Source organism: Rattus rattus, chromosome 15, assembly GCF_011064425.1.
Source record: "Rattus rattus isolate New Zealand chromosome 15, Rrattus_CSIRO_v1, whole genome shotgun sequence".
Taxonomy (NCBI): Eukaryota; Metazoa; Chordata; class Mammalia; order Rodentia; family Muridae; genus Rattus; species Rattus rattus.
Window position 1 is genome coordinate 70,294,203 of NC_046168.1, and position 22,732 is coordinate 70,316,934.

Consider the following 22,732-nt stretch of genomic DNA (forward strand, 5'->3'; position numbering starts at 1 on the left):
TTCTTGAAATATATACATTAAATATTTTATTTTGTATATGCCAGTTAATGTAAGGATGTAGCTCAGTAGTAGAGCATTTGTCTGACATAGGTGAGGACCTGGGTTCATTCGTAGCACCACAAAGGAAGGAAGGAAGGAAGGAAGGAAGGAAGGAAGGAAGGAAGGAAGGAAGGAAGTGAGAGAGGGAAGGAGGGAGGAAGAAGGAAGGAAGGGAAGGATGGAGGGAGGAAAAGGCAGGTAGGCACATTCACGTATATTCTGTAGGCTGCTGATTCTTGTCCACACAGGCACTTAGGAAGACCATGGAGGAGGCTGAATACCAGTCATCCTGATGCACCCTGGGTCCTGTACCTAAGGGTTAGCTGTAGGGCTTGGGCAGAAAGTGGAAAGCAGGGGGCAGCCTCGGCTAACAGCCTGTTTAGACAGGCCCCACGGGGATCTGGCATCAGCACGCATTGTGAGGGCTCTGGGGCCAGCTATTTTCCTGCCTGCCAAAGAGTCTGTTGGTGGCAGCCTTGCAGCAGCACAAACCTTTGCTCCGATTTGAAACACGCCTGATGCACAGTGGGCCTTACCCCCTCTCCTGACCCACACGGCCAAGCTCCCTCAACCACTTTTTGGGTCTGTTGCAAGATACAGAACTCTGCAGAGGCTGGGAGTGGGGGCGTCCCCCGTGTCCAGGATGAAGGAACGAGACAGTTATAGTCGAAGTGCTCTAAAAACACCGTGAAGTCACAGGGAGCTGGGATTTCCTGGGACCAGGTCGGTACAGGCGGCTTCGTTCTGAATCTTTCATTTTTTGCCTGGAAGCAACTGTGGTTCCCTGAGTTTCCTCGGCTCCGTCTGTAGAGTAGGGAGATTAAGGTATTTAACAAGGATAGTTTGTTGAGCCTTTAGATTAGAGCAGTGGAGGCTCTTGAAGCCCGTGGAGTAATGACTGACACACAGGGATTAAGCGAAAAAAAAAAAAAAAAAAGAGCTGTTCCAACCCCACACAGCTTCTCGGGTAGGAGATGTCCTGCTGGGTTCCAACTTCTTGGATGCTAAGGAATAAAATGCTTTTGTTCCTTCAAAAACAACAACCCTCAACACAAAACAGCACGTGTCTGTGATAGCAGCTCTCAGGCGGTGGAGGACGGAGGACCAGGAATTCACGGGGCTATCCTTAGCTACTCAGTGAGCTCAAGGCCAGCCTGGGCTACATGAGATCCTGTCTCAGAAAACAGTTATCACGCTAGGGATGTTGTTAGCCCATGGTCTGTACCATGGTAGAGCACTTGCTTGCCTCCAGGTCACGGGCCCATTCCCAGCACGACAACCTCCCACAAAACCCAAACTGCTATGTATCAGGTCTCCCTACCCAGGACCCTGAGGTAAGTACCTTCATCCTTGAAGTTGAAGATGCCCAGAGAGATAGAGCTGGCCATTTGCTCAAAGCCGCACAGGTCAATAGGCAAAATTGGGACTCAACTCCAAATCTGGCTGAGTCCATAGCTTATTTTCTAGAACCAGCCAAGAAGGCTATGAATCCGTACCAGTTCCAGCATTCGCCTCCTTTATGGGATACCTGACGTTTTGTGGGGGAAGCTATGTGCCTTCTAGATTAAGCATGACTATGCTGACAGGATGAACAGAGTCCTCCTCTCCACACACTCTCAACCACGGCCCTGCTGAGGGCAGAAAATGCAGACCCTGGCCAGACCCCTCTAGTGCACACCTGCCAGGGTGTCTGTGTCCCCTTGGAGGCCTCATCAGCCCTTTCCCCACACAGCCTTTTGGAGTCTTGAAGAAGGAATAGTGAGCTAGGCCAAGACTAAAGGTGACCCCACCCTGAGGACCTCCTCAAGAGCCATGTCAATCTATATCCCTGTGGACCCCGGCTGTATCACAGGGAGGGTGATCGATAGAACCCTGCCCCTCCTGACCAACTCTCCCTTCCCTTCCTCCTCTGCTTCTCCTAGCCAAACAGGAATGGGGATGAGTCGGAACAGGCTGCTGGCCTAGACAGCATAAGTAGTGGCCATGATAAAAACCCCACTTTCTCACCTACCTTCCTTGAGCCAGCAGATCTCGGGCATACAGCCACCCACCTTGAAGAGCCTCAGGTATCCTCTAAGGGGAACTGAACAAGGGCCTGGTCTTGGCTCTGTAGCCATTACACTTAAGGAAGAGCCCTGCCCTGCTGAGCTCTTCAGGTCCTGATGCCACCACTTGGCATGGGAGGGGACCAAGTCTATGTAGTCACCGGGACTCCATCTGGAAGAAAACTGCCAGGTGGAGGAATAGGGAGATCAGAGTGGAGAGGAGATGGGAGGGCACCCGCCCCCCCAGGAGCCAGGAGGCAGAACTGCCAAGGGGTCTTCAGGATTCTCAGGAGCTCTAAAAGCACACGGAAGGGGAAGCTGGCGAAGGGAGAGACCCGGGCTCTGAAATGACTTAAGCTGTCAGATAGCTTTTTGGTTTCTGATGGTAGAGATTTTTTTTTTAAATCTGTTTGTCCCCATCCCCAAAACACCATCAGACCAAGAGCCCCAGAGGAGTAGGGAGATGAGGGAATACAGCTGAGGGCTAATGCTTAGATGTTAGGGGAGGGAAAAGAGCCGGGACAGGGAGACAGCATGCTACAATCACCAACTTCAGACATCTCCAGAGCTCGCTGAGGAGCAGGAATTCTGCAGCCCAGTGGACAGGGCGTGAAGGCCCAGAGATGCCAGAGACATCTGCACACTAGAGGGGTCTCCAATTGTCTGCTCAAAGAGGGAGGAGGTGCTTTGGAAGTAGTGAGCTTCTTATCCAAAGAAGTATGTGAGATTAGCAATGATAACAGCAATGGTGACCCCGTGAGGCCTTTCCCACCAGCAGCCTGCAACTCCACATGCCCACGCAGGCTGCCGTGGGACAGCCATGGAGCGTAAGTCCCTGGCTGCCTGCATGTCAGATTCTAGCCAGATATGACGTCAATTCTGCCCTGGCTTTGCGCAGGGCTTCTTGGGCCCCCCCCCTTCCTTTTATCCTACTGTGATCTTTTCATCCTCCCAAGGGACTCCAGGCCTGACCAGAGAGACCTGGAGCCTATTTATGAGAATAAGGTCCCTGGGGACCATTCATCCAATGGCCTCCCTACCCTGCAGGAGTGAGACCGGGGTGGGGGGTGGGGGGTGGGGGGCAGAGCCTCTGAGAGCCTGTTCACACGCTCCACAGAGTCTGCATGGAGATTCCAGCAGGGTCACAGGAAAGCAGCTGACTTATGACCACGATGTCTCAGTATTTCCCTCTTCTGCTCCTGCCTTTTCCCCAGCCATGGCTGTGACAAGAAGCTAGTGAGGAAAGCAAACAGCTTCCCTGGGCTGAGTCACAAAAGTCAGTATAGTAAGCTGGGGTGCAGGAGCAACTCTAGGTACTCCATTACCTTCTAGAACCCAGGGAGGTAGACATTCTGGGCAAGAGGCCCAGGGACCAGCCAAGCCTGGGCGAGAGTCCTGCAACAGCAGAGTCAAGCATCAGTCAGGCTGACAGACAGGGTAGGGATGCTCACCAGTAGAGCTTCCTGAACTCAGGTTCAAGCTGGGCAGAAGGGGTCCAGGCTTCCCTGAATAAAGGCATTGGGGTATGGGGTAGAAGCGTTGGAGGACCTTGAGTGATAACCCCCTGCCTCAGGCTGGCTAACACCAGAACAGGCCTTTTGATATCCCTTTGGTATCCATCCTTGTGGCTTCTTGGTAAAATGTTTCTATCTCCTCATGTCAGTGATAAAGAAGCTGAGAAAAGACTTCCCCACCATCACACTGTCCAAGTAGAGGCATCCTTTGGAGCTCCTTTGTCTTCTAGCCAATGTTGAAGACTATGCAGCTCCTCAAATCAAAGGCAGGGACAGAGTAGAGACAGGTATCCAAGCAGGACACGTCACGGTCCATTGTCAGCTAATAGCAACTTATATCAATTCCTGCTGGTCCGTCTTCCAAGTCCCTTATATGGCCTGAGATGCTCTCCAAGCTATTGGAGCCACAAATGGGAGGGGGCCTCCTGCAAAAGAAATCCCCAAGATGTGGGACAGCGAAGTCCTTGGTTCTGTTGGATTCTGCCTAGATCGTCATATGAACTTGAACAAGAGACACCCTCTGGCCTCAGTGTGTTCAGTAGGGTCTGGACCCAAGGAGCCAGAAAAGCAGAGGATTCCCCCTAAGATCTCCTGTCTCACTCATCTGAAATTCACCCCGGAGGTTTGGCCCAGGAAGTGGGTGGGCCGCCGGAAGAAAACAGCAGCCTACAGATTCTTCTATGCCCAAGCTTTGCTTTCCAGCCAAGAAATTCCCAGAGAGAGAAAAAGCGTGGAAACAAGCTTGGCGTGGTGACTCACGCCTGCAGGAAATCTGAGGAGGGTTGCTGTGAGCTCAAAGCTAGCCTAGGATACTTAGTGAGTTCAAGGTGAGCCTGAACCATGCAATATGAAACTGCGTGTGTGCGTGCATGTAAGGGGCAGTGTGTGATGGCGCAGAAGCAGAGAGAGAGAGAGAGAGAGAGAGAGAGAGAGAGAGAGAGAGAGAGAGAGAGAGAGAGAGAGTGTGTGTGTGTGTGTGTGTGTGTGTGTGTGTGTGTGTTCTGGGAAGCTCTTTAAAATTATCCCAGTCAGCCAGATATAATGGCTTACACCTTAAGTCTTAGCGTTCAGAAGACAGAGAGGCAAGTGGATCTCTGTGAATTCGAGGATGCCCTGGTCTACATAGTGAGCTCTATAACACCTTTAGCTACATAGTGAAATGCTATCTCAAAAGCAAATGATAATAATAAAACAACAAATATTAAATAAAATTATCCCAGTGGAGAAAGCTAAGACCAAAAAGGGTCAGCAGAGTATTCAAGGTCACAAAGCAAGTCAAAAACCGGAAGAGAAGCAGGGCCTGTCACTCCCAGGTCAGTGTTCTTTCCACTGTCTACAGAGCAATGGATACAAAGGCCACCCTGGTATGACCCTGGGTCAGTGTTTCCCACTGTCTTGAACTCCTCACAAGAAATCTAATCTCCTTCCCTACCTGGACTCAGTTTCTTTCTTCCTGGAGACAGGGAACTGTGTGAACACAAGATACCCAGGACCCAGTACTAGCATCTTGCAGATACCCTCCCTGGGCTTTCCTAGGACCTAATACCAGCATCCAGCAGACCAGCACAGCTTTTCCAAGTGGCCCCTTTTGCCCCTACCTTGGCTCTTTCTTTACAGACAGTCGGGGACTCAGACCAGAAAATCCCACCAAGTTGCAGTCCCACCAGCCCTATCCCACCCTAGACCCCATGGTTGGGCTTCATCCAGAGTTGTAAGGCTCCAGCCCAGCCTGCCTCTGAGAATCTGGATTTCTTCTTACCATAAAAGGGCAAGTGTGCCTTTCTCAACCCTGCTGCCAACCCTGCTGGGAGAAAGGCTGAGTTATTTTTAGATGTAGGGTTTACTCCTAACCCAAGATGGAGTTGTCCCTTTGCACCACAGCCCCCTCCCCAGCTGCTGCTGTCTCCTTCCCTTTACCCTCCTCTGTGGCCATCAATATCTACACACACACACACACACACACACACACACACACACACACGCCACACATACACACACCACACATACACACACACACGCATGCCACACTCACACCACATACCACATATACATATACACACCTACCACACACACACATCACACTCACATACTACACACACAGACACACCACACACACATACACACACCACATATACACCACACACATGCACACGCACGCGCGTGTCTCTTCTCTTATCCTTCCCTTCTTCCCAGATCCTTCCTTTCACAGCCAGCTTCCCTCTTCTTGCCCCTCCCTCAGATCTTTTTCTGGTTACTGAAGAAAGTGACACATCTGTACCCCCGCCCCCTCCTGAAACAGTATTTACAGCATACATTCCAAACATCCGCCATCTGGCTTCTAGGAAGAGCCAAAAGCTATTTGAAGAAGGAAGTCATGATTATTCCATCTTCAAAGCCAGGGAACTTAAGGCCCTCTTCTGCCCCCCCCTTCCTCCCAGAGGCCCCCTGTGTCGACCAATGACATCCTTCAGTCAATTGATGAGGTCAGGACCTTAGCTGGATGTCAGTTGGATCCCTGACTTCAACCACTTCCTTTGTTTCCCTTGCTTCTTCCCCTCTCCAAGCTTCAGAGTTCTCATCTGAACGAGGGTGCGAGACCAGAATGCCCCAAGATTTCACGTCCTGGGGCAGCTTCACTGAGTGAAGCAATGAGAACAGGGGGGAGTTGGGAGAATCCTGACACCATGAAGTCCCCCTCTCTACCCCCATGTCCTGCATTTGTAGCTCCTGACACTCATAGAGCAGAAGACCCATAGGAGTTTCATCCCTGCCTGCTGATCTTTGTACCCTAAATAGTCCAGAAGAAACCAGTGCCTGATATCCAGGAAGCTTGAACATTCCCACGAAGCCCTACAACCCTGGAGACTCCTATTCTTTACAAAGCAGGCAAGATGGGCTGGAAGGTGACTCAGTTGGTAAAGTGCTTGCCGTATAAGCCTTAGACAAGGACCTGGATTCAGATCTCCTGCACCCTTATAAAAGCCAGGTCCTCTGACAGCACTTATAATCCCAGTGCTAAGGCGAAGACAGATGGAACCTTGACCTTGCTAGATAATCAATGTAGCAGAATCAGCAAGGGTCGGAAAAGAGTCCCTCTTTCAAAAAATAAGGTAGAGGGGCTAGACAGATGGCCCAGTAGTTAAGGATGCTGGCTGTTCTTGCAGAGGATGAGGGTTCAATCCCCAATACCATACAGAAGCTTACAACCATCTGTAATCTAGTCCCCAGGGATCCAACACCCTCTTATGGCCTCTAAAGCACTTACACAGAGACATACTTAAAAACGAATTAAATTTTAAAAAGTGGTACTGAACGATACATGACAGCTAATAGCAATCTCTGGTCTTCACACTTACTGGTTCATGTGCATGCACAAGCATATGCCTACGAACACACACACACACACACACACACACACACACACACACAGAGGAACATACGAGCATATACACAAACCCAAAAGACATAGACAGAACAGAAGCAAAATGTTTATAATGTCAATGGGGTTTTGGGTTGTTTGTTTAAACAAAAATCCCACAAACAAGAGAGAAATGCCATGGGAAAGGGACAGCTACGCCCACAACAAGAGAACGTAGCTTCCAGTGTCTGGTGGCTTTGCCAGGGCCCAGATGATTTCTGTTCATACTGAAAATGCTTGCTCTGTTCTCCAGCTCCTTTCCTCTGAGACAGGCTTGGCAGTCTGGGCTTCAGGGGAGTGAGGACAGTGTGTGCTGCACTGCTTTGGGCCAACCGGGACTCCTAGACTAATGTGCTGTGCGGCGGTGACCTGGAGTGCTGGGAGCTCGGAGACCCTTGGCTTCTTCACTTGTTAAATGGCACTAAGAAAGATCCTAATGGGACTTGGGCAAACATTCTTAGCAGGGGGAGGAGCTCCTGACTCTTCTCCCCCACCTTGCTTGGAGAAGCCAAGGGGAGTTGTGCAGACAGCCATTCCTCTGCCCAGATTTTCCCCTCCCTGGAAATCTAGACATCCAGGTTTAGGACCTTCCTCTCTTCCCCAGGATCTGAGCCACTGGAGGCAAGACTTGGGGTTCCAAAGGAGCCAGGGTCCTCTTTCCCTTCCTTCCCTCCCCTCCCTCCACCCCCTTGCTGGATTCCACCTCAGGCTGTATTCGCTGTATTCCCAGGGTTTGCTCAAGAGTCCCAGAGCATCATCCCCTAGGGAGGAAGCCAGGAGCGTGTGAGGTTGGTGAACTCTACAGGGTGACAAGGGGCTGAGGGCGCTCTGGGAACAGAAGCCAAGGGAATCTGTGCAGGAGGGAACATGAGGAGGGGTTAGGCAGTGGTGGCTCCTGCCCTCAGTATCCACATTTCTAGATGCCCCTTTGGCCCTTACCATGCTAATGATAGAAACTACAGACATTTATTCATGGCTTACCACGTGCCTAGATCTGGGTTTGCTCTCTCCTGCCTCTGACTGTCAGAAGCCAAGTGAAGACAAGGGTCCTTGGACACAGCCGGGAAAGTGCCAGGGATGAGATTCAAAAGCAGGGCTCATCCTCTCCTTTCTTCTGTGCAAGCAGATGGTGGCAGTCAGATCCTGGGGTCAAGAGCTGGGGAAGGGAGCTGACAAAGGGAGGCTAAGGTAGAAAATCTCTCCCAAAGCGACAGCTATGGCTTATTCCCCGAGAGAAGGTCCTGGCTTTGGTAGTGATCTTGACCACGTGAACTTTCTTTTATAGCCATCCAAACCCAGGGGCTAGCCAGCTGAGCCCGTCTGCCTTGGCTACTGGTCATTACTTGGAGCAAACTGCAAAGCCTCGTTCACACACACACACACACACACACACACACACACACGCACACCTACCTCAGCAGTAGATGCACCATTCTGGGGTCATTCTTCAGACTAAAAGCCTTGAGCTACTGCAAGGGGTTATAGACTTGGTCACCGAGTTAGCCCCAGGTGACCCATTCACAACATGAGGTGGGACTGTTGGCCTCTGGGCAATGCCCTTTTGGATCAGAGCTTTCACGGACAAGTGCAACTACATCAGAAGGGAAGGCACTCCCTCCTGCTCTCAGAGTTGCCCTGACGTCTCCCTTTGAAAACCAGATGGGCACAGCAGAGATCGTGGCCATGTGGGGCCCAAAGGACAGTTCCAGGGGGCCTGCAAACCTCAGCAAGTCAGCTCAAGGCTTCTAAGCTAGGAGTGGCCTAGGCCCACCCTTGTTCTCTCAAGAGCAGTATCTGTGCAGGCCCTTGGAGTTCAGCACGGGGCGATCCAGCATACTTCTGACAAGCCCGATCTTTTGTTCTTTTCAGGCGAGAGTGATGGCTGGTAGGATTCCCCCTACACTGGAGAAGAGCCCCAGAAAGGAATCTTCCTGAGAAGGCGAGAAGGGACAGCAATGGCTGCCTGGCTCCCAGAACTGTAAGTGCTCCCTTCCATTGCCCCCACATACACTCCAACTTGGCTAGCTCTAGGAATAACTAGGGACCCTCAGACAAGCCCCCCATCCCAATGCTCAGAATGACCAGGAAACCAAGGCTAGGACTCTAGCCAAGGGGCGGCCTTTTGTACATTAGTTGGATGTTGGGGTGGAAGTGGAGTGACTGAAGCGAAGAAGAGGGGACCCAACAGGCATGAGAACATTTCCCACCCCACTTCCCACCTCACCCCACCTTCCTTAGAGATGGAAGAACTTTGTTTGAGGGGTCCCTGGGGTCCTGGAGCTCTGGGCAAGGATTGTGCTATTGGTAACAGCAGCTCCCAGGGTTGGAGGTGCTTTTTCAGCCCTGCTGGAGTTTGAGCATGCAGCACTCTGCATTTGGTAGCACTCAGGAAAGAGCAGTGGTGGAACCTCCATAAGACAGGTAGAGAAACTGAGGCGCAGAAGGTAGGAGCACACTCGGAATTGCGAGGTCTGGCACGGATCTATCAGGGATGAATAAACAGAGGGAGAACTGGAGGTGAGGGAGGGGGAAGTGGGGAGGCAGGCTGCAGAAAGGAACCACGATTCTGTGGATGGAAGACAAGGCTTGTATAACGCAGCCCACCTGTTCACCCCTGTGTAGCCTCCACATGTGTGCGAGCGTGCACCCCGACACAGCGTGCACTCTGTCTCCTAAGATCCGGTGTAAACAAATCGGATTAGGAGGCTGCAGGCACCTCCTCTGCGACCCTCCAGTGGACATTAAGCAGGCCTGTAGAGTGGCCAGCTGCACTCTCTCTGGCACGGGGACAGTCAGCCCTGAGCCCCCCAATCCCCCCCCCACCCAGCCCCAGGAAGGAGTCTTGCAGAAGATGCCAGGATGATGGATGGGGTGAGGGAGGTTCCAAGGCTGGCCTGAGAGCACACAGGATGTTAGTGCTTGTGTGAGGAACATTTCTGAACTGTTCCCAGCAGCCCACCCCTCCACCCCCTTGGGCTTCCCTCTACAGCCTCTCCCACGGTCACTGGTCACCGCTGCTGGCCTGGGACTTGGGCCTAGTCTGAGGTTCCAGTCGGAATCTGGGGCCTGGGGCCTGAGTCCCACAGCTGGACAGAGGCGGGACTGCTCACTGAGAAGCATCCGCACAGGGAGACACCAGAGGCCACTTTGGAGAGCAGAAGGGACCTGTGAGCAGAGGGGGAAAGCCATCTTAAAAGACGCTCCATGCTTTCTCACCTGCTGCTTCTACTGATCCTTAAAACAGGCTGCAAAGCTGGGATTGCGGCTAGCAAGCTTTATTCTTTCGGCCAGTGCTGAACGTACATCCCTTCTAGGAGACCCTAATCGGCAGCAGGCCAGCATCATACACTGAAGACACCAGTAAATAGCCTATTGTCCCCATCTGAGGAACTGTCCCCCTTAGGCTCTGTTGTGAAACAATGGGGCTTCCCTGGCTTCCCAGGAGCACACCTCCAACACAACCAACTTTCTACAGAGCCCACAGGATAGCCGAATCTGCCCCATTATGCTGCACCAAGGCAGCCAACTCAGAAACCCAGGCCAGATACCAGGCCCTGACACCAGACAGCCTGAGTTAAATCCTCATTTCCCGTTCGGCTGCGTAGTTGTTCTTAGCCTCTCCAGGCCTGTTTTCCCTTCTGCAAAATGGAGGAGCAATTACTCTCATCTCATAGCTGACCGAGGATTAATTCTTTTTCATATTCTCATTTATCATCCCTCCCGCCTGCTACACCAATCAAAAGCCAAGATAGCCGCTCGGTTTGTATGAGTGATTCCCAGTATATGTGCCAGGTCTTGCCTGCCTTCCCAGCAGCAGCCCAGGTGACCAGTGGTGGCCCTCAGTCTTCTGCTTGGTGACTGAGGTGGGAATGACAGGCAGGGCTCCTAGCTCAGAGCAGCCTTGCCATATAAGGACAGGAGCCACAGAGCGTCCTGCCCGGGCCTGGTGAGGCTATCCAGACAACCACTGTTTATTTTCTCCTTCAGCCTCCCCTCCTCTAACCCCTCCCAAGAGCTTTCCAACAGTCAGAAGGCAGAGATCCCCCAGCCTGGAGACATTTTCTGAAGACGCGGGGAAAGGAGAAAAGGCGGGCTACTCCCTGGCAGCAGGCCTCCAAGCTGCTAAGAGCCAGTACCAAGAGCGCCAGGTAAGATCCGGAATCTCCCTGGTTCCGCCACCTCTTTAACAGAATGGAGAACCAAGCCTGGGAGATGAAGGGGCCCAGTGAGAAACATCTCTGCTCTCTGGAGATAGAACTTGGATCTCTAAGCCCCTCTCATCTCCTAACAGCACTTCAGGGCCAAGGAGCCTTTCTTGGGGTAAATGAAAGGTTCCTTCGAATACCTCTTCTCAGTGAGGCTACATTTGAAGGAGCCAGGGGTCCGGACAAGCTCTGCCTACCAGCCCAGTACATGTATGTTCCTGGGCCCAGGAAAAAAAGGCATACCTCCCCATCCCATTGTTCCTCCCCACCATCCCAGTCCCCACCCCTCCCCACCCCTTCCAGGAGGCCTTGTGAGCTCCCCAAGGGGTGGGGGGAAGGAACCTCCCTGGCCAGGAGCTCTTGGCAGTCTTTCCACAGGCTCTCTGGAATTCCGATCAGTCTGCCCCCATGCCCTCCTCGGGTGCTTCCCTTCCCCCTCAGCCTTCTGTGCCCTGCAAGGGCAAGGGCAGTATTGGGGCTGCTTTAGCCAGGAGTGCAGAGACATACTCCCTAAGTACACAGAGACGGTGCTGGGTCTGCTGAACGAGCCGTCCCACACCCAGAGGACTAAGAAACTAAGATGTCAGGCATGGAGTTTAAGGTGAGGGACCAGGCCCCACTGCTCTGCACAGTACCTTACACTCCAACCCTGGGGAAAATTCTATTTCCTTGGATCCTTAGAGACCTATGGGGATCTGCACAGTTAAACGTCCACCAACTTGATTATTTGAAAATCATAGGGACAGAACTAGACAGTCTTTATCCAGGGATGGGACGAGGAAGATGTGGCAAAGACCTTTTGTGGCTGAACACCTACCTCTCCATTCTGTCTGGCTATTTACTTCTCCTTAAGAAAGAAGGACCACCTTCTGTCTAGTTCCTGTGCCCCGCCGAGAAGATGTAAAATCCTGGCTACACTCTCCTTTACCCCAAGGTGGGACGGCAGTAGTGGGACGGCAGTAGTGGGACGGCAGTAGTGGGACGGCAGTAGCCCTCATTCCCCCTTTCTGAATCGATGCCTGCAAATCTAGAACGCCTCACCATCCTGGTCCTCCATCCAAGGTGATCATCTCCAGCCACACAGGCTGACCAGAAGGTAGAACAGGCTCTGGTATCCTGCCCCAAACCTAGTCATTGTATGTCCCCTTTTGTTTTGTTTTTTTAAAAAAGTTATTATTTATTTATTATAAGTACACTGTAGCTGTCTTCAGACACACCAGAAGAGGGCATCAGATCTCAGTACAGATGGTTGTGAGCCACCATGTGGTTGCTGGGATTCGAACTCAGGACCTCTGGAAGAGCAGTCAGTGTTCTTAACAGCTGAGCCATCTCTCCAGCTGTGATGTCCTGATTTTTTACTTTTGTCTGCGATTTTATTGTAAAGAGTAAGGAGAATCCTTTCATGTCCCTAAGCTGCCGTACTTGTTATAAATGGAAAACCAACGCCATCCAGAGTTACAAACCACACTCACTGTCGCCTGCTTCTGTGGCTTGTCAGGCGCCGACCTGAACCCCCTTCCTGAAGTAAGAAGGCCTCAGGAAGAAGCCAGAGGCAGAACAGCCAGGCTTCCTTCTCCTTACAAGAGACCCCAGGCCAACAGGCACTGTGGCTCATGCCTGTAATCCCAGAATTCCAGAAGTAGAGACGGGGTGAGTCGGCAGTTCTATACACTGAATGAGTTTGGGGCTAGCCTGGTCTACATGTGTCTCTGTTTCTAAAAAGAAAGAAGGAAAAAAAAAAAAAAGAGAGACATAAGGGGGAGGGAGGGGAGGGCATACATAGAGGCAGGGGATGACCCAAATGGTGTGTCACCAAATGACTCCCAGAGATTACCCATCCCTCTGCTGCCCCAGAAAGCAAAAGCAGTGTAGGCCAAAGAGCTTTGAGTTCAGTTGACCCTGGGGAAGGCTCCTAGCAACCCAGCTATGCTGTGTCCACCACTCCCAGTTACTTACTGAAATGTCCATTGGTCAGCTTCAGTGCCACTCTCCCAGGGTCCATGGGAGCTGTGGGGAATGTCGTGGAGAAGACCAGACATTTTGACTCCAAGAGAGTCCTGTGTTCAGATCTCCTGGTAAGAGGGCTGTGGAAAGTTTCTGAGGACTCCAGACAGAGGGGAGTTGCTTATTGGCTGGGGATGCCTGAGGGCAGAAGTTTCCTGGTCTTAGCAACAAACCAGAGAAGCTTTTCCCACTGCCCCTGCACTCCACCCCCAACTTAGGGCTGCTGCTAGATTCCTCTCAGGAGGCCTAGGAGCCGTGGGGTTTCTAAAAATGGAGGTAAGCATATTTTTATTCTGTTCTCTCCCAGCCCTGAGAAAAGGCTGCCTACCCTGTTCAGAGAACCCTGACAGTATACATACATCATCCAGCATCAAGGCCACCACAGTCACCATGAAGCAGAGGTCTTCTAGGGACCCTGGGATCTTAGCAAGAGCTGGGTGAGTGGGTGGTTTGGGGTGGGAGTGCTCTGCTCACACAAGCCATGGCCACAGGAGAAAAGGAATCATTCGCGTGGTTACTCAGTCGCCACTGTCTGTGCGCATGTGCAAAGTCATCGGCAGGTTCTAGGGCCCCCAAATTATAATATATGGACCCTGGCCTCAGGGAAATGGAGAGGTAAGCTAGGGTGACCCAGAGATGAACCACTCCAAAGCCACAGAGGGTGAGGTGGGTTGCAATTGATCTACTTAAGCAATGTTCAACATGGCCTTGATTCGGGGGCAGAGGAAAGCCAGCAGACTCCCTTTCCTGAAGGGAAAGTGAAGGAAAGTGCTCCCAGATGAAAACAGTACCCCAAGAGCTAGGAAGAAACAGAGTTCAAAGGATGGGAGCGCCCATGAAGGAGATGTCCTTGGATCTAAAGAAGTAAGGGGTGGTTTCTCAATAGCTGTCATTTGTCCAGACTGCATACAGAGACGGATGGGGCAAATATGGGAACCACAAGTTGAGCAGGGCAAGGCCCTGGGCTCCATCTTTAGCACTGAAAAAAAAAAATTAACTGCACACTTCAAGTGGGTAGGGTCCATCTCAAGAAAGCTAACTTTAAAGACAAAGGACACGAAGATGGAAGTTTCCGTCCCAGAGGTCTCCAGAGCGTGTCCAGACCAGTAGAGGAGGCAGACCACTGCGCATGCTCATTCTCCTTCTGCCCAGGAAGAAAGCCGTGGCCTGAGCGCGGAGCGCCTGTCTCCCAGCCTGAGGTGCAGTGCTGCATCTCTGGTCAGTTGGGAGTCTGAGATGAAGCACTGTAGCTCAGGAAGGGAGAAGATGTTCTGCAGCCGTCGCCGGGACATGGTAAGTGTTGGCGAGGGGTAGCGGGCCCGATCGGTTGTCCCCAGAGTCCGCTGCAGCAACTTGTGGTGATGTTCCTTGACTCAGGCTGTACCAGGGCTGAGCACTCTTACGCCATCCGTAATAGTAAACGCTGGTTCATTCAATGGCCGCCAACACACTGCCTTTACTTCCTCAGCCCAGAGAAGACACTGCTAACAAACAAACGAACAAACAAAAAAACCGCGGCATCTATCCATTCTGAGAGGGTTACAACACGCCCTCGGAATCCTTCTCAACGCTGAATATCTACTATAAATGGTTCTGCGTTGAAACCCCTTCATCTCTGTGGATCAGACAGTCCCAAACAACCCTTAGTCCTAGAGGTAGAGGCGAACGGTCCTGGCAACCCAACAGTATGACACCGTCGTGTTGTAACCATGAAGTGCCACACATTAGGCTAGGAGTCACTGTCCTCACTCTTTGAGCTCTAACCCTGGTTGGTGCTATTGCCTCAACCAGTCTGGCATCTCACAAATGTCTGCCCTGTCCCAGAAGCTTCAGAGAGGCAAGGGGCAACGGAGGGGAGCCACTGGGGTCTACCCATTTGTATTTAACCTCCCTAGCCTGCTCAGAGGAAGCTGACCCACTTCATAGAGCAGAGTATGAAAATAGAATGCACCCCACTCTGGTCTACAGCTGGTTACTCTCAGCTGTAGTATCATCAGAACCACACACTTCTACATGTCCACCTGCAGGCCAGAAGAGGGCATCAGATCCCTTTATAAATGGTCCTGAGCCAGGTGGCTGCTGGGAATTGAACTCAGGACCTCTGGAAGAGCAGCCAGCACTCTTAATCGCTGAGCCCCTGACCTGTGGCCTCACTTCCTTCATGCTGGCTCCTCGCCCACCCAGTAGGTCCTATTTGATGCCACCTCACAATCGAGCAAGGATCAGAGTCTAAGTGACCTGCTGGAGGACAACAGTGAGAAAGTCGATAGAGCCTGGGAACAGATTTCATGACCACTGGCCAGAGTTCTCGTGGCCCCACAGCAAGGGGGAGGGGGCAGGGAGGACTGGTCCCAAATGCTTCCTGACCTCAGGGAAGGTACTTTCCAAGCCACTCAGAGCTCTGGTTGCTCTCCCCAGAGTAGAGAGCTGCATCCTGGGAAGTGAGGTGCATATAGCACCCCACACTGGCTGCCAGAGCTGGGGCCGGATGCAGGGAAAACTGCTCGTCCCTAGGGGTGGGCGTGGCACTGCTGAAGGCATCTCTCTCCCACCTTGTCCTCACGGTCCAGTTTTCCCAGGAATCCCTTGGATGCTAAGATGGGGATTCCTGGAAATACTGTTCTTGAGGTCATGGCTTAACAGCTGGATCTGCCTCCTTCCCACCCTGACATTTCCTCCCAGGGAGAAGGGAGGAGGAGGAGGTGCATCGGAGGGAGGTAAGCGGTCTTGGGACCTCTTCTGACCTTTGTGTTGCTTTTTTTCCACTGCGTCTATATTTCCTAACATCCCCGGGAGGCTGGATGTGGGAACCTCAGAACTGCTTCACTCTTGAGAAACTTGCCTCGAGTCACAGTGGTCGAACCAGACTCCGAGACAGCCTTCCCTCCACCCTGACCCTCCCACATTCCTTCCCACAGGCCCATATCCACATTATTAAGAAAGTAATACACAAATTTATTTTCAAGGTTTATTAAATCAGTTAGGTAAACTAAGAAACAGTTCGTCTCCGTTGAATTTGGAGGGCAGCCACAGGAAAATGAGGTTTCAAGGTAGAAAATACGCTATTTGGAGCGCCCCCTGGTGGTGTTTCTCCCCACTGCAGGGACACTCGTGACCTCTGTACACAACCAGGACTTAATTAACCCTTATTCATCTCTCGCCAGAGATGCGTCCATGTCTTACAGTTGGCTTTTCCTTAGGCAGACCACCTAGGAAGCAAAAGGTAGAACCAGGATTGATTTCGAGCCTGGAATTGAATGTCTGAGTCAAAAGAAAAAGTGGCTCCCCCCCACCTCCCGCCCCAACTCTTGGGAGTTCTGTTTTTTTCTCAGTAAGTCTTTGCTCACTGTGCTAAAAAATAAATAAATAGATAAAAATTAAAAATAAAGCACACACCTTTATTTGCAGCACTTGGGAGGCAAAGGCAGGGGTGGAAGTCAAAACCCTTGATGAAATCCAGCTATAAAATAGGACTTAGGCTGGAAGGATGAGATGGGGCTTACCAGCAAAGGCACTTGCCACCAATCTGAGGGCTTGAGTAGAAGTCACCAAAGCCACTGAGCTCCTGAAACTTGTCCTCTGACTTCCACATGGGACGTGTGCCGTGTGCAGCAAACGCGCTCACACACACAATAGAAAGAAATAAATGTGAAGGAAATTCTAGAACTTCGGTGCTGGGGAGACGGCTCAGTGTGGAAAGCGCTGATTTCACATGCCCAGCGCCTAGGTGAGGTCACACTTACAATCCTAAGGCTGGTGGGGAGAAAGACAAGAGGACCCCTGGAGACCTGCAGCCAGCCAGGCTAGCCAGGGTTGGTTTACCAAGACTCTGCCTCATAGAGTAGACAATGACAGAAGACAGTGACTGTGTGCACACACACGTGCATTCATGCACACACCCATGTCCCTGAGAACCACCCTTAAACTGCCCCTAGTCCGGTGGAGGTAGCAAGTGCCATAGCTACACAGCTAAGGTAGTGGAGTGGAGTTGTCATAGCCCCACAACCCTCGTTTCCAGTGTACCCTGGAGTCTCCAGAGACCAGGCAGTCCCCAGGGGCTACTATGCTCCCAGCAAGCATCCAGAAGACATTTCTGAAGAGAGACCCCTCCCCCCTCCCGCTCACACTCGGAGACCGTTGCTGACACACTCGGGATGGCAGACTTGCCGATGACAGCATCACCACCCTCCACTCTCGGGCTCTTGACACTCTGGGCCATCCCAGTTCTCACCGCAGACCCAGTGAGGTAGCAGGCAAGCAGCCCAAGGCTGAGAGAGCTTAAGACACTTACCTTAGGCCACACTCAGTAATTGGGGCAGTATCCAACAGTGCTTACGATTTCCACCATCCTCCCGAGTCCCACCCAACAAGGCTCCCCCCACCCCCACCCACACAGTGGCTTTCCCATGGGGGGAAGAATAGCGAGCCTTCCTCTCTATGTTTTGTGACAATAATAAAGCACTGGACCTTTGATTCGTGTCATGTTTCTTCCTGGGAGTATAGGGGCAAGAAAGAAGTTTCCAGTACTCACGGCCATAACCTCCAAGAGCCTCTGCCTAACAGACGCTTCCACAGACACCAGTACAGGGACAGTAGGGAGGAGCCACCTCTGAGCTGCCCATCCCACTCCTGCTGCCTCAGGATGCTTCCAGGCCACGACTCAAAGTACTTCAGGGTAGAGGTCTGTGGGAGACGGGGACCATTAAAGTTAAGCAAGGGCCACAGAGGGGGATCTAATACATGGTCATCCCTTTCCTTCTGTTCCAGAGAACACAGTCTGAAACCATATGTTCCCACATCACACATGTGTGCAATTCTGAGTTACCTCAGGCCATGCGCTCTGCAGTGACACGGCTTTAGTGGTACTCCAAGCCACAAAACCAACACAGGAGGATTTTTTTTTTTTTTGAGATAGGGTCTCACCCATGCAGCCCAGGCTGCATGATCCCCAAAACTACTGTATTTAGACAAAATGAACCCTCTTACGTGGTCATTGAACTTGTTTCGCCTCAGCCTCCGAGGGCCCTGGGTTGGACTGCAGAGGGCTCAGTGGTTAAGACCACTTGATGTCCTTCTAGAGGGCCTGGGTTCAGTTCCTAGAACCCATGTTGAGAGGTTTACAACTACTTGTAACTCCAAGGATGTAGCTTCAAGAGATCCTACACTCTCTACTGGCTTCTACAGGCACCTGAACACAAATATACACATAAATAAAGTATGACTAAACCCAAGGGCTGAGGTACATACCCACCACACTAGATGCCAGGACTTAAAACAGTCACATGGCCAGTCAGCGGTGACATATGCCTTTAATGCCAGTACTCTGGAGGCAGAGGCAGGAGGAATTCTGTGAGTTTGAGGCCAGCCTCGTCTACATAGTGACGAACAGAAAGCCTGTCTTGAAAAAGCCCAACCCAATCGGGAAACAGTCACATGCCTCACATGATCCCCCAAACTGCTGTATTTAGATGAAACAAGCCCTCTTACATGGTCATCCCCAGGAGCCAAGGACCACCTACATTGCTCCTCACTGCCCCAGAACAAGCCCTGAAGAGGGGTCCGAGGCTCCAGAATCATCCCAGTCACCTGGGTGCCTAACAGGGAGTGGGAGAGATGGGCCAAGGGTGCCTCTGCAACTGTTGTGCTTTTCAGCTCCGAAACAGTAGCCAGCAGGATGCCACAGCCTTCTCAAGGACCACAGGCTTTGTCTTTGCTGTCCCTCCTTCTAGAGCTTCCATTTGACATCCTAGTGGAGCTGATACCAACCAGCTAGCTGCCAGCAGGTCACAGTCACAGGGTCCCCAAGGAGAGGGGTGCACAAGAAGAACGGGAAGGGCTGGAGAGGTGGCTCAGCGGTTAAGAGCGCTGACTGCTCTTCCAGATGGTCCTGAGTTCAATTCCCAGCAACCACATGGTGGCTCACGACCATCTCTAATGGGATCCGATGCCCTCTTCTGGTGTGTCTGAAGAGAGCAACAGTGCACTCACATTAAATAAACAAACAAACAAACAAACAAATGGAGGAAGAGGAGGAGGAGGAGGAGGAGGATGAGGAGGAGGAGGAGGAGGAGGACCACCCTCAAAGGTGGTAGGTAATTGCGTAGGTTTTTCTAGGGAGCGGGTGGTGGTAAGACAGGTTTTCTCTACATAACCCTGGCTGTCTCAGTGGCCTCGAACTCACAAAGATCTGCCGGCCTCCGCCTCAAATGCTGGGGATTAAAGGTATGCACCACCGTTCCCCACTTGTTTGGGGAATCTTTATTCGCCTTGGCATCACTCAAAGCCTTCTGTGTGCACAGTGTGCCTGGTGCCGGCACACCGTTCAGAAGCAGACAGAGAAATCTTACTGTAAAGCGATTCCAGCTTGCATTTATCAGGACTCTTCCTTAGACTGGTGTAGCTGAGAACACGCCTCAACTGATGTCTAAAACCGGAACAATTTCACGGCATGTCTAAGTACCATGACACAGGCTTCTGTTCTGGGAAGGAAGGAAACAGGGAGAACGGTGTCCCAAACCCAGGCTCTTCCCAGATGGAGAGCCTAGAGTTACTTACAGAAAGGAAGGGCGGGTTCTCCTGGAACGGGGTAAAGGGGTGGTGACTCAGGCTGGGGCATAGGGCGCCCTCTTGTGGCCCATCCTGGGAAGACAGGCTTCCTTATTCTCTAGTACTTAACCATAATGTCATCATTGGCCGGCGTGTATTGCTTTTGTCGAAGACTTTGCATTTTTTTTCTGGATATGAATATTTATTATTCTGTTTCCATTGTCAAAATTTTATGATCTTGGTCTTTCCTTCTTGCCTTTGTACAGAGCCAAAAGAGACACATTGGCTACTTTAACCACCTTAAAGCGGACTCCAGGAATATCACCCACGGCATGGCCTTTGCGACCAAATCCAGCAACCAGAACTTCATCATTTTCCTCAATGAAGTTCAAGCAACCGTCATTGGGCACGAACGCTGTGATCTTCTTGCCGTTCTTAATGAGCTGCACCCTGACACACTTCCGGATGGCAGAATTTGGCTGTTTGGCTTCAACCCCTACTTTTTCCAGCACAATTCCCTTTGCGTGAGAGGCACCCCCAAACGGATTGGCCTTCAGAGCTGTGCCTAAGTGGGCTTTCTTGTACTGTTTATCATGCCACTTCTGGTCCCGTCGGTGACTGCGGAGCTTCTGGGCAGTACGGAGACCACAACACTTACCCATCTTGCCGGCGCCACGGCCCGAGAGAAAGCAAGACTCTGCATTTTAAAATGTACTTTCCACCAGTCATGGAGGTGTACACTCTTCATCTCAACATCCGGGAGGCAGAAACAGGCGGATCTCTGTGTGACTTAGCCAGTCCGATCTATAGAAGGAGTTCTAGGACAAGCAGGGCTACATAGAGAGATCCTGACTTCAAACAAACAAACAAACAAACAAACAAAAACACCTGAACCAGGGGTTGGGGATTTAGCTCAGTGGTAGAGCGCTTGCCTAGGAAGCGCAAGGCCCTGGGTTCGGTCCCCAGCTCGAAAAAAAAACCAAAAAAAAAAAAAAAAAAAAAAAAAACCACACCTGAACCAATCCAAACAAAACAAAATTTTCTCTTTGCCTGTGGCCCAATTTGCCTACTGTCATCAGGTGTTAAAAAGCCTCAGAGGGGTTAAACAGTATTTGACCTGAATCCATTGTTCTTACGACTTACTGACCCCTCATAGAAATTAGTCCTGAGGTAAGTTTGGGTTTGCTGCTTTAAAAAAAAAAAAGATGTATTCGTTTGTTTGTTTGTTTGTTTGTTTGTTTGTTTGTTGTATATGTGTGAGTGCCTGGGTGTATAAATGTTCACCACTTACATCTTGGAGCCCATGGGAGTCAAAAGAGGGTATTGGGTGGCCTGGATCTGGGGTCACAATGACCTTTCTGAGCTGCCATGTGGGTGGCAAGAACTGAATCTGGGTCCTCTACAAGAGCAACCAGCGTTATTAACTACTGAGCAACCTCTCCAGCCCCACTTGAACTCAGACTCTGGGATGAGGGGGAGTTTGTGCCCCCAAATTTTTAATTTTTCTTTTTATGTGTATGGGTATTTTGCCTGTTTGTATGAAAGCATGAAATAAAGCAAACAAACAAACAAAACAAAAAACAACCAACCAAACAACAACAACAAAACCCACTAAGGACATTGAAGTACCTAAACTCAAGGAAACCAACTAAAAGAGAATTCCAAAGCAAACATCAAAAGTAGGGATGGGGTGGGGTTGGGGATTTAGCTCAGTGGTAGAGCACTTGCCTAGCAAATGCAAGGCCCTGGGTTCGGTCCCCAGTTCTGAAAAAAAAGAAAAGAAAAAAAAAGTAGGGATCACATTAGTGAGAAACAGATAATGAAATTAAAATGGGTGACTGGCTATCATGAAGAACCAATTAAAAATTTTAGAACCAGGTGGTGGTCACCCACAACTTTTAATTCCAGCACTTGGGAAGCAGAGGTCTCTGAATTTGAAGCTAACCTGGTCTACAGAGCTAATTCAAAGGCTTCCAGGGCTACACAGAGAAACCCTGTCTTAGAAGGAGGAGGAGGAGGAGGAGGAAGAGGAGGAGGAGGAGGAGGAAGAGGAAGAGGAGGAGAAGGAGGAGGAAGAGGAAGAGGAGGAGGAGGAGGAGGGGAGGAGGGGGGGAGGAGGAGGAGGAGGGGGAGAAAGAAGAAATGACTGTCATACTAACAGAAACTTAAAGCTCAATAAAAGGACCTTCATTCTATGTAAAACCAATGGCTGATTCATGAACCGATGGACCAAGCCTTGCAGGAGTGAACAGGGGACGGTGACAGTTAAAGAATAAGGTTGATAATTTCTCATAAGTCAGGCCTAAGTTCCCAAGTACGTGCCATCCTCCTGTATGCATTCTGCATGGCTCCACGGCATCTCCTGCCTCCCCAAGTTTAGATTTAAATAGAGGGCAAACACTATGCATAACTGGGAAGTCCTGGTCTCGGTGTGGTCCTGCCTATCACTGACCCACCCTTGTCTCAGCACTCGTCTGCCCTGTAAAGCGGTCTGAGAAGTCATTAGAACTGTGCGACAAGTCTTTCTAGGAGACAAGTTCCTCCTCTGCCCAGCACAAGGCTCCAGTCTTTTCCTTCTCCACAGCATGGAATTCTGGGAAACTTAGAGGTCCTTTCATCTCACTTCTCCTGCCAGTCAGTGACAGGCACACTACTCCCTCATCTTCTCCTTGGCCAGTCTCTTATCACTGACTTTAGGGTATCACTGGCTAACTCAGAGTAGCCTCCCCATCCTAAGATCCTTAACCCAGTCACATCTGCCAGAGCCACCAAAGAAGATCACAGATTCTGGGAATCAAGCGAGACGTCTTCCCACCTAAGCCTCCCTATTCAAAATGGCCAAAGTAAACGTAAGACATGTTTCTAGTTCCGGGATGGCAAGGAGTGTGTGACAGGCATGATGACAGATGTACGGAGGGAGGAGGTGGGCAGCGGACAGCCACAAGGCTCAGGGGACTCAAG

At 51.1% G+C, this 22,732-nt stretch overlaps 1 protein-coding gene across 1 annotated transcript; it reads right to left on the minus strand.

Annotated features, from left to right (window-relative positions):
- Nucleotides 1–19,951: 19,951 nt before the first annotated feature.
- Nucleotides 19,952–20,464, minus strand: LOC116884725 (40S ribosomal protein S23-like). The gene has a single exon (XM_032885913.1). It carries the CDS (start codon nt 20,431–20,433, stop codon nt 20,002–20,004), a length of 432 nt encoding a protein of 143 aa, XP_032741804.1. The 5' UTR covers nt 20,434–20,464; the 3' UTR covers nt 19,952–20,001.
- Nucleotides 20,465–22,732: the final 2,268 nt, after the last annotated feature.

Coding starts and splice junctions, on each gene's coding strand:
- LOC116884725 (XM_032885913.1), bottom strand. CDS start 20,433: ATGGGTAAGTGTTGTGGTCTCCGTACTGCCCAGAAGCTCCGCAGTCAC.